The sequence below is a fragment of the Nesoenas mayeri genome (genome assembly GCF_963082525.1).
Source record: "Nesoenas mayeri genome assembly, chromosome: 19".
NCBI lineage: Eukaryota > Metazoa > Chordata > Aves > Columbiformes > Columbidae > Nesoenas > Nesoenas mayeri.
This window is the reverse complement of record NC_137568.1, coordinates 2,825,669-2,836,741: the sequence shown is the minus strand read 5'-3', so window position 1 is coordinate 2,836,741 and position 11,073 is coordinate 2,825,669. Positions and strand designations below refer to the sequence as shown.

The 11,073-nt window shown below is 62.5% G+C and overlaps 2 protein-coding genes across 2 annotated transcripts; both read right to left on the bottom strand.

Annotated features, from left to right (window-relative positions):
- Positions 1–1,281: 1,281 nt before the first annotated feature.
- LOC308047922 (large ribosomal subunit protein mL38-like) lies at positions 1,282–4,795 on the bottom strand (the record flags this gene model as incomplete). The annotated part of the gene is given in 8 exon segments (XM_080356742.1): positions 1,282–1,489; positions 2,441–2,473; positions 3,244–3,312; positions 3,703–3,913; positions 3,995–4,121; positions 4,550–4,601; positions 4,603–4,723; positions 4,792–4,795. Coding segments are annotated over 8 exon segments (825 nt in total).
- A 1,759-nt stretch (positions 4,796–6,554) lies between these two features.
- On the bottom strand, positions 6,555–10,915 carry LOC308047921 (glutamine-rich protein 2-like; the record flags this gene model as incomplete). Its single annotated transcript, XM_080356741.1, has 13 exons — positions 6,555–6,730; positions 7,014–7,152; positions 7,301–7,439; positions 7,551–7,616; positions 7,932–8,053; positions 8,207–8,371; positions 8,655–8,732; positions 8,936–9,067; positions 9,315–9,506; positions 9,670–9,808; positions 9,943–10,034; positions 10,163–10,257; positions 10,396–10,915. The coding sequence occupies 13 exons, from the start codon at positions 10,913–10,915 to the stop codon at positions 6,555–6,557; spliced, it is 2,055 nt and encodes a 684-aa protein (XP_080212867.1).
- Positions 10,916–11,073: the final 158 nt, after the last annotated feature.

Sequence of the window (11,073 nt, the reverse complement as noted above, 5' to 3'; positions counted from 1 at the left end):
GGTGCCTGGTTTAGGATGCCTTTCCCTGCGGTTCATCAAGCAGAAGGATGTCTTTGAGAGGGAGCTGTTCTCAAGGGATTTCTTCTGCCTCTCTCGACCGTTGGCACGAGCCGGCGGCTGCTGACCAGGAAACCTCCAGCTGGGGCCAGTGACAAGTGCTGCTCTTCTCCCGCTCAGCTCTGACGTGGTCGAGGGGGATCAGTGCTGCGAGGAGGGAAATGCTGCAGGTGACACCAGGACCTGGGGGGTTCAGCTGGAGAACAGGAGCTGAGGGGAGACCTTCCCGTCTCTGAGCTGCCTGAAAGGAGCTTGGAGCCAGGGGGGTCGGGCTCTGCTCCCCAGGAACAAGCGACGGGACAAGAGGAAACGGCCTCAAGTTGAGCCAGGGGAGGTTGAGGTTGGATCTGGGGAACAATTCAATTCCTTAACAGAAAAGCTTGTCGGGCATTGGGACATCATCCCCTCTGGCTGCCATTTTACCAGGCAGCTCCTTTGAGCCTTATTCTGGGGAACACAGCACAGAAACCCTGAATCCTTGATTTGAGTTCATGTAATGATTTTTCCAGGATCTTACAGCCATGCAGGTGGCACGGTGCTGTGCGCAGAGTTTGCAGGTGGAGCTGCCCCACCACCCGGGACCGCTCGGTGGGTCACGGACCAGAGAATCCCAAGCGGGAGATGGAGAGGACGCTCGGCACAAAGCGCCTCTGCCCCGAGATGCCGGCACGAGGCAGGAGGGTCCATCGTCCCGTCCCGCCACCCTGCGGGGGCCGCAGTCCCCAGAGTCAAAATACAGGAAGGATAAGCCCAGCCCTTCCCGCCAGTGCAGAGCAGAGCACCTCGAGGGGAGGCCCGGCCCTGGGAAATGCCGCACGTGGGCTCCTTGGTGTCTCGCTATCTGTCCAGGTCCTCGGGGGCTGGTGGCGCGGGAACTTCACCTGGGGAGGATGGGAAACGGGCGGCCGCACAAATTCAGCCACGGGCTCTCTCCTATCTGTAAAGGGGTGACACAGAGCGTTAGCGAGATGGCGCGGATCCGAACCCCGGGGCCCCCCGTCGCTAACAAGGCCCCCCCACACACACCCACCAGGGCTGGTCGAGCACGCCCTGGGGAAGGCCCTCAGTTTGTTTGAAAACGCTCATTCAAAACGGGCGTTGAAGAGGTTGTTTCCTCAGACTGCTGTTAGCTTGGGGGAGGACGGCTCCATAAGCGCCCAGGCTGTGCTGTAACAGCTCCCAGACCAGTGCCGGGACCAGCAGGAGCCCACGGGCACAGCTCGGTCACCGGCCCTGCGCCTCCCCCCAGGGCTGCGTCACGGCTCCCCCAGCCCCCCGCACGGGCCATTTCTCACTGAGGAGCTGATGGGAGACCCAGGTGACGGAGCTGTCCCGCTGGCACTGGTGAAACGCCAGCCCTGCCGGGGTCATGGCGTCCTCGTGCTTTCTGTACAAGTCAAACGTGCTCAAGGTTCGCAGCTTGAGCCTGTGGCTGCAAACAAGACGCAAGCACAAGAGCTGAGCTGATTCTCTTTTCTTGCAGCACGCTGGCAGGCAACGACTTCCCCACAGCACCCCAGAGGCTGTAAAACAGAGGTGGAAAACGAAGGCACATCAAAACTTCTCCCAGCTTCCCCAGCCCTCTGCACATTCCTGCTCCAGGCAGGAAAAAAACCCACTTTCTTAACAGCCTGGTTTAAAGCAACAGGACAGCACAGTGCTTGCAGGGCTGGGGCTGTGGCTTCAGGCGACACACAGTCTCAGAGCAGCCCTGAACAACCCTGCAGACTCCAAGGAACTTACTCTCCTCCAGCAGTAACGACCTTGTCATCAGAACACGCAAGAGCAGCCTGGCCAAGAGAGCGTGAACCGCCCAGCAACAGCCTCAGTGACCAGGGCCTGGGCCCAACGTCCTCGCTGGAATCCATGGGGCGGTTCTGGCTTGAAGAGCAGGAAGATGAAGCGATGGCAGCCAGTGCCCACGGCGGGGAAGGGGAGCAGGTCATGGCAGATCTCCTCACCCGACCGCATGTCGCTGCCTGGGCTGTTCGTCCTCAACACACACAAGTTTACTTCACTATCTATCCGTTCATTTCCCGCCCTTAGGGCCAGCAGATTCCCCCAGGATTGCACATCGCTCTGGGCTACGTTGTGACGTAACCTACGCCCCGTTTGACAAGCAAACAGGCAGCGGAGGCTGCTTGCACTGGCAAAAAACCATCACACTCAGCGTTCTGAAAGCCAAACAGCAGCAACACCTGAACTCCCGCATCTTTAGCGGGACCCAGAACATGGGCGTGAAGAAGCTACTGGCAGGAGCACCAGAGAACCCACAGAACTGTCTCAGCAAATCCTTATTCCGAGCTCTGTGGAAGGAGCTTCTGCCCGCTCCGCCGGGGCTTTCCCCGAGCCCCGCAGCGCGGCTCTGCCGTGCGGTGCTCACTCCAGCCAGCGCAGGTACTCCGAGCGCGCGTCTCTGCAACAGAGAAAGGCGACTTCGTGACCGGATCACAGAATCGTTTGGGTTGGAAGAGACCCTCAAGATCATGCAGTCCAACCACAACCCAACTCTGGCACTAACCCCTGTCCACAAGAACCTCGTCTACACGTCTTTTAAACTCTTTCCGGGATGGTGACTCCACCACTGCCCTGGGCAGCCTGTTCCAGTGCTGTACAACCCTTTCCAGGAAGAAATGGTTCCTAATGTCCAATCTGAACCTCCCCTGGCACATCTTGAGGCCGGTGTTTGCATCAGCCCCAAAGTGAGAACCCCCAGACCCGCTTCGAACCAACGGGGCAGCTCGAGACCACCCAGCAATCCTTTCCTAGCAGAAGAGGAACTCATTCTTATAGGACTGAGCTTCAAATGAGGAGCAAAGAACTCAACAGATGTCATTCCAAGATTAAAGGGACTTCTCAGTCAGCTGCTTCACCGTACCTCGGTTTCCCAGAGCGAGCAGTGGCAGCTAATGCACCTGCCAGGCAGACTGCTGAGGGAGAGCAGTCGGGGGGGAAAATAAAGACGGGAGCCAGGGAATTGCTTCCACTACACTGCGACGCCAGTCCTGTCTCATCTCTCAACTGCTAGAGCTTTGGGGAGGCTACAATCTTTCCTGCGTATGTAACACATCCCTACTCAGATGATACGGCATCGTCTCTGCCTGTGCAGCCAAAAGAAACAGGAGCGAACCAACAGCAGAGGGAAAAGGTCCTGTTGAAACACGTTCTTTGTAAAGAACCTGCTACTCCCCTGGATTTGTGGGCAGCACAGTCCGCAGGGAGCCTTTATCTGCCTCGGATGACGCTGGGGGGGAACTGGAAGCCTGAATGAGGAACACAAACAGAATGTCAATCACTGAAACTACAGATTCCATTAAGACCAGGTCACGATTTCCACGGCAAAGAACACGAACCGGGCACGGGCACGGCCAGGACCCAGCGCAGACCAGGCATGGCCACGACACCAAGTCATCCAGCTCCACCTGAGAGCCCCCAGAGCCTGAAGAAACCTCAGCCTGCTGACAGACAGCCATCCTGTTGCAAAGCTCTGTCTTTATCACGTCCAAGAAACAAGTTTGAATCATCACAGAGGAAACACCCTTCTAAACAAAATCCCCCGGGGGGCAGACAATGCCCACCAGGAGCGTCTGAGAAAACCACAGAGGCTTCCCGTGGGGCCGAGGCTGAGCCCCGCTCCCCCCACACTCGTCTGACGGAGTCACCATGTTCCCACAGCAGACCGGCACGGCGTGCTCGTCTTCCTGGCTGTACTCCACCCTCAAGGTGACCCAAGGGGTGAACGTGGCCCCTCGGAACAAGTCACGAAACACCGCGCAGTGCTCGGCCACGCGCTGCTTGTGGAAGGGGCCGCTGCTCTTCTCCCACTCAGCTCTGACCTCGTCGAGGGGGATCAGCGCTGCGAGGAGAGGGAAACGCTGGAGGGGACACCGGGGGACCCAGCACGGCCGGGGCGGGGAGGGGGTGGCGGGACACAGACCTGTCCGGAGCCGCGCTGCGCTTTCCGTCTCCGCATTCTGACGCTTCTCCCTCGGGACCTTCTTTCTTGCCGTGATTTCCTTTGCCCGCAGCAGCTTCTCACGCGGCAGGCTGATGTCGGTCTTTGGCTCTTCAGACAGGGGCGAAAAAATCCCATACGTGATAAATTCCAATACCCAAAACACCCAAACACAAAACGCCTGCAGAGCCTTAGAGAGGCTGTGAAAGAGACGCAAACTCCAAGACAGCACAGACTCCAATCTACACCTCTGCCTTCCCTCGGCACCTCCACGCGTCTGCCGCCTCCTCCCCGAGCTCATCGCACGCCCAGACCCAGCGCTTTCCCAGCCGAGAAGCAGCTCTGGTCTGTGCGGCTGCTCTGCAGCCAAACTGGGTTATTTGCTGCAAACCTCTACATCAGGAAAGGGCCAACCTTGTGCCAAAACCCTCATCAGCTCTTTACAGGGCGCAGTTTGGGGCAAAATGCAGCCCCAGCAACAGCTTTCTTGACCTCCAGCAGCAAAACCCCGCACGGCGCAGCTCCTTGGGCGAGCACCTGGCTGGGGCTGCTGTGCTGCCGGGCCGTCTGCCCCCAGCGCGGCTCCCTGCTCCTTCTCCGCCAGCCTCAAGCACCGGCTGAAACTGCGGGATTTTTCCAGCGCTTCTAACTTGCCGACGTCAATATCCTCGTTGGGCATCGGCCCCAGCGGGGCTGCCCGCGAGAGCACAGCTGGGAATGGAGAGTGAAGAGAAGCTGCTCAATTCATGCACACCGTGATTCACTTACAAAAGACGCACCCATCGTTAACCAAGGACACGGTAAACGCTTTCTGAGCACCTGCAAAACCAGGGGAGGATGATCCATAGAATCCCAGAATGTCAGGGGTTGGAAGGGCCCTGGAAAGCTCATCCGGTGCAATCCCCCCATGGAGCAGGAACACCCAGATGAGCTTACACAGGAAGGTGTCCAGGCGGGTTGGAATGTCTGCACAGAAGGAGACTCCACAACCTCCCTGGGCAGCCTGGGCCAGGCTCTGCCACCCTCACCATGAAGAAGTTTCTTCTCCGATTTAAGTGGAACCTCCTGTGTTCCAGTTTGTACCCATTACCATTTGTCCTGTCACTGGTTGTCACCGAGAAGATCCTGGCTCCATCCTCCTGACACTCAGGGGTCACTCATTCATGCCGCAGCGTCCCGATCCCCAGGCTCATGGCAGCTCCGGCCCCGCCCGCAGCAGCTCTTCCCTTCCCTTCCCTTCCCTTCCCTTCCCTTCCCTTCCCTTCCCTTCCCTTCCCTTCCCTTCCCTTCCCTTCCCTTCCCTTCCCTTCCCTTCCCTTCCCTTCTCGCCGGTGCTGGGAAATGGTGCTGGGCTCCGCTGCCCCCAGGCGACTTTCAAACCTCTTTGCAAAGCCCACACGCCTCATGGCTTAAAACACCAAAACCTTCTGCATGGGCTTTGCCAAGGCTGAATTTCACTTCGGCTTGAGAACGAGTCAGAGAAATCACAGAATCCCAGGCTGGTTGGGCTGGAGGGCCCTCTGCAGATCCCCCAGTGCAGCCCCTGCTCACGCACGGTCACAGAGCAGATCACACAGGTGGGTCCAGGGGGTTTGAATGTCTCAGAGAAGGAGACTCCACACCCGCTCTGGGCAGCCTGGGCCAGGCTCTGGCACCTCCCAGCAAACAAGTTTCTGCTCATGTGCACATGGAGCCTCCTGTGCTTCAGTCTGTGCCCGTTGCCCCTCACCCTGGCGTTGGGCACCACTGAACAGAGTCTGGTCCATCCTCTGACACCCCCCCTGAGATATTGATCCCATTGATCAGATCCCTCTCAGCTTCTCTTCTCCAGCTCAACAGCCCCAGCTCTCCCAGCCTTTCCTCACAAGAAAAATGCTCCAGAGCCCTCAGCATCTTCGTAGCCCAGCGCTGGACTCTCCCCAGTAAGTCCTTGTCCTTCTTAAACTGGGGTGCCCAGAACTGGACACACAACTCAGATGTGGCCTCACGAGGGCAGAGCAGAGCGGGAGGATTCACCTCCCTTGACCTGCTGGCCACACTCCTCCTCACGCACCCCAGGTACCATCGACCTTCTTGGCCACAGGAGACAGTGCTGCCTCACGGTCAACCTGTTGTCAACCAGAACTGCTGTGACAGCTCGGCCTTGCCCGGCCTTGCAGCTCGGCACCTGCTGCTGCTCCTCCGGCTGCCGACAGCCAGCCCGGCTTCTTGCACAGCCCCCGGGTTTCCCCCTCACCCCGTCCCCCCGGTTAGTGCCAGGGGGTGTTTCTGAAGCCCATGGACACCTCAGCCCCACCCGGGTGCAGGATGGGCCTTTGCTGGCTCTGCCCTGCTACCCACAGGTTTGCTCCCGGTGCTCCCTCTGGGGGGCCCTGGATACCACTGGATCCACCTGGGCACCCCCAAAGTGCCTTTTTAGCACTTATTTTTCTCCTGAAAAAGCAAACACAGCGGGGCTTTCTGCCATCCTGCCCCAGGGACCCCCACTCAGACCACACCGGCGCTTGGTTGCCCATCGCCATTTATTGCAGCCGCTGCCGGCTCAGTGCCCGGGGCGGTGGGACCGGGGCCGGGACCCCCGTCCTGCCCGGCTGTCAGGGGGTTGGTTCACTGCGGGGGGCTGGCCGGGCGGCAGCAGCTTCGTTGGCAGGGTGAAGCATCCGACAGACGAGGCTGCTTGCTTCTGCAGCACGGCTACCAGCAGCGGGGAGGCGCCGCCTGGGGGCGAGGGGCAGGGTCAGCCACAGACACCCACCAACAGGGTCCTGCCCCCACCCTGAAGCACACAGGCTGTTGTCCCACACTGCCCAGCACCACCCCCCATGTCCCCCCAGCTCCCTCCAGCTCCACCACGAGGACCGGCTGCCCCAGCAGCCAGTGCTGCCCCGCAGCCCAGCCCAGACCCCAGACCCCCGTCCCACCCCACCCAGCTGTGGGCACAGACCCGTCCCCCCAGACAGCAGGGTGTCCTCTGCCCCCCGGTGCCCTGACAGGGCCATACTTGGCCAGCTCCTGGAGGTCGAGGTCTCCGGGGTGCCCCTTGGCGCTGTGGGCAGCTGAGAGCCCCCCATCACAGAGCGCTGCTCGTCCTGCCGGTTCCCATCAGCGCCGTCCTGGCCCGAGAGCTGCATCGCGTCCTTCTGGGAAGGGGAGAGCGTGTGACCCAAACACGGGGCCCCGTTCCGCACCCCCCAGCAACCCTCCCCCAGCCAGCTCTCCCTGGGGAACCTGAGGCACAGATCCCCCCCGCAGGCTCAGCATCCCCCTCCCCACCTCCGTCATCCCTACCTTGTTGCGGCTGCGGGCGCTGGGTTGGGACGGCCGTGGGGTGCTGGGCGGTTGGGGCTGGAAGCGCGGGGGCGTGAGGGTGTGTGGGCCCCCGCAGCTCCGCCGAACAGTGGGGTACCTGCGCTCGCCCGTCCGCTCCCTGTGGGACAGGACATGGGGGTGCTCAGTGCCCGGCAGGTGGCACCCCATGTGTCACTCGACGCCAGGGAGGGGTCGGGGGGTGCTCCCTGTTTGGGGGGCAGTTACTCACGGTCCAGGCGCCAGCATGTTGAGGGGCCGGTCGCAGGACAGGCAATGGAGATCAGGCAGCAGCTGCCTGGAGGGGGGAGAAAAGGGCTGGGGAGCTCCTGGGGGGCACAGCCCCACCTGCACACCTGCCACAAAATGCCTCTGCACCCACCCCCCAAGACTGGTTCAGGAGGGCTCCTCCCACACGTGCCCCCTCATTGTGCCGCCTCTATCGCTGGGAAGCTGCCGCTGGCAGGAGCACAAGGCACAGCCGCTTGCTCAGCATCCCCAGGGGCGCTGCCCACACGGCTCCCACGCCAGATACCACACCGGCACGAGCTGGGACAGCCAGCAGGAACGGGGCCAGCACTGCCAAAGCCACCACTGTCCCCATCGCACTCACTTCCTAATCCCAGCGGCATTGTCACGCTCTGGCTGCAGCGCCTTCTCCTGGAGCTGCCCCCCGAGGCTCTCCCACCGCTCCTCCTGCTGCTGCCGGAACGCCCCCAGCTCCCGGCGGTCCAGCTGTGGACGGGTGACACCCTCAGCCAGCTACCCCAGGATGGGACATGGCGGTCCCCGGGGGCACAGCCGGGAGGGGCGACCCTCGCAAGGATGCTGCCTTAGGCTGCCAGGCCCCCAGGGTGCCAGTTCTGCGTGGAGAGGACGAGCCCTCACCTTGCAGTCCATCTGCCTCTGCAGCTCTTTCTGGAACTTGTGCCAGCTGTTCTCCTGGCCCGCCACCTGGCTCGTCACCTCCTCCATCATCTTGGTCAGCCGCTCCTCGCACGCCTCAAGCTGGCTGTGACTGACTTTGTCAGCCAGGGCGGCTTTGTCTGCTTTCTAGCAACGGGGAAAGGCAGGAGAGCGGTGGGGACAGGATGCAGGGACAACGGGAGAGGGAGAAGTGGCTATGTGGCCCTGTTCACCCCATCACCCCCGTGGCGTTGGTCCCACAGCCAAAGGGACTCGGGGTCACAGAGGGACCTGGCAAGGGACCCACAGCCGGGCTGGAAATCCTCCCTCCCCCTGGCTGGTTCTGCCAGCCGGCACCCAAGGGACAAGGGGTGTTTGTCACCCTGCCCGGGACACCCTTGGCTGGCACCAGGGCCCCTCGAGCCCGTACCTCATCGATTCCCAGCAGCTGCAGCTCCTCCTTGTCCGCTTTCTTCTTCTTGAGCCTCCCCAGGGCCTGGGACAGAGCCTTCCAAGGCAGACAGCAGCCCGTGATGCCACGGCAGGCTCGGAGCTGCCCCCCGGCCAGCTGAGCACCCCCTGCCTCCCCACCCCGCCAGAACCCTCCAGGAAAGGCATCGGGAAGCTGTGCAGGGCTGCGAGCAGGGTGGCAGGGGGACAGACCCCTTGGGGTCCCAGCCTGGGCTCTGCCTGCGGGTTACAGCCACCCACCTTGATGTCATTCTGCTCCTGCTGGCGATCCTGCTGGAGGTTCGCAAGGGCCGAGCTCAACTTCTCACAGTCCTTTTGGAGCTGCATGATGCTGGCCTGGAGGCACCTGAGCTGCTCGTCCTGCTGCAGGGACTGAGAGGACAAGGCGGTGCTGAGCAAGGGGGTGGCTGCCCCGCGGGGACAGACCCAGGGTATTTTGGCTGGTGGCCACGGGCTCTCAGTGCAAGCAGGACATTTGCTCCAAGGCTTTAATTCCCTTCCATGCTGCTGACTCTCACGAGCCAATTAGGGGGCAGCGAGGGGCTCCCCCACGTTACAGCCAAGCAGAAATGCCTGGGGGGTCCTGGCAGCTCAAGCCCCCTACACCGCGTCTCCTTACCTGTCTCCTCCACTTTGGAGAACTCTCCACCTTGCCGCCCGCCTTCTGGGCCAGGGACTGCACCTGCTCCTCGAGCTTCTCGCAGCGCTGGAGGAGCTTCCCCAGCAGCACCCCGGTGTCCGTGTTGCAGACGGGGCACCCTGCGTGCTCGTGTCCCCCGCTCTGCGCCGTCGCCCTCGGCTCGTCCAGCTGCTGCCAGGGGAGGAGGAATCAGCTCTGAGCCGGGCTGGATGCCGCCCACAAGCCCAGGTGCCCTGGAGGCTCCGTGGCCCCGTCCAGCCAGGGGACGTGGCCGGGACCCCGCCAGGACTCCCCCCGAGCCAGCGGGGGCTGGGAGCGCTGCCCCGGGCCTCACCTCTGCCTGCACCTGCTGCGCTGCCTCCATCACCAACTTCTTCACATACTCAGCCGCAAACTGCTCCAGCTCGGCCTGGGTCGGCTCCTGCTGCTTCCTCAGCTCCTTGCGCTCGGCCTTGACCTTCTGTCCCTTGGGCCTGGCCAGCGAGACGGGGGCAGGGGCAGGCTTAGCCTGCGTGGGGGTGTCCCTCGGCCCCCAAACTGGGGTGCTCCCACACCCCAGGCTCCCTCGCAGCCCTGCGGGTTAGGAAACCCTCTCCCATCCTTTTACCGCGGCTGTTGGGTCATCTGGCCGCTGCCGTCTGCTTTCCTGCCGGCTCCAGCCCCCCTCGTCTTTCTGGGAGCATCCTCCACCTTGCTGATCTGGGAACGGCAGTGGGGGCGGTGAGGGCACAGCCCCCTGTGTCACTGCGGCACGGGGACCCTTCGGCTGCCCCCTCCCTGCCCAAACTGGCGTCCCCGCAGCCCCTCGGGGACTGCTGCCGGCTCACCTTCTCCTCCTCCCCGTGGAGTGTCCTGGCCATGTCCTGCAGGAAGGACACCTGGCAGCTGAGGTCGGCCAGGATGCTGGTGATGCTCTCCCGGCCTAGAGGGACATGGTGCAAGGGGATGTGCTGTCGGTGAGGGGGTCTCACCCGTGGGGCCAGGCTCTGAGCATGGCGAGCCCCTGACCCAGGGTGTCCCCACACCAAACAACCCCCGTCAAGCCCCCCCGTGCTCTCACCTCCCTTCGGGAAGAGCCGGCGCACGTCCTCCAGATCCGCACGTTCTGCTTTGGTGGATTTAAGCTGCTCCACCTCCTCCTTCAGACCAGCAAAGAGGCGGCTGATCTGCTCAACCTGGCAGAGAACCTCCCGCATCTCTGAGTCACAGCTGGAGGTGCTGGTGGAGTCCGAGGAGCTCCAGGGCTTGGCCGGCTCTTGAGCACCCCTTCGAATGGTGGCTTTGGAGCTGGAGGACCCAGCCTGCACCCCAGGGGTGGTGGTGTGGGTCCCGGGGGATCCTGCCTGCATCCCCGAGGTGCTGGGCTGGGCATCAGGGGCCCCTGGCTGTGTCCCCAGGTGGGTGGTGGCCTGGGTGCCCAGGGATCCTGGTTCCAGCCCCGAGGTGCTGGCCTGGGTGCCCGGAGATCCTGGCTGCAACCCCGGGGTGGTGGTGCCGGCACCACGAGATCCTGCATGATCTGAGGGAGCGCCTGACAACTTCACAGGGGTCGCTGGTTCCCCCTGTGTCCCCGCTTGCATCCCTGGGGAGCCAGACCCTGCAGTCCCCTTGCTGGTCTCCATCCCAGGCTGTGTCCCACGTCCCTTCGGCCCCAGTGCTGAGCTCCTCCTGGCCTGGCTGTCCATGGGCACCTGGGTGGGCTCAGCGGGGGCAGATTGGCCCCCACTGCCCTCCTGGG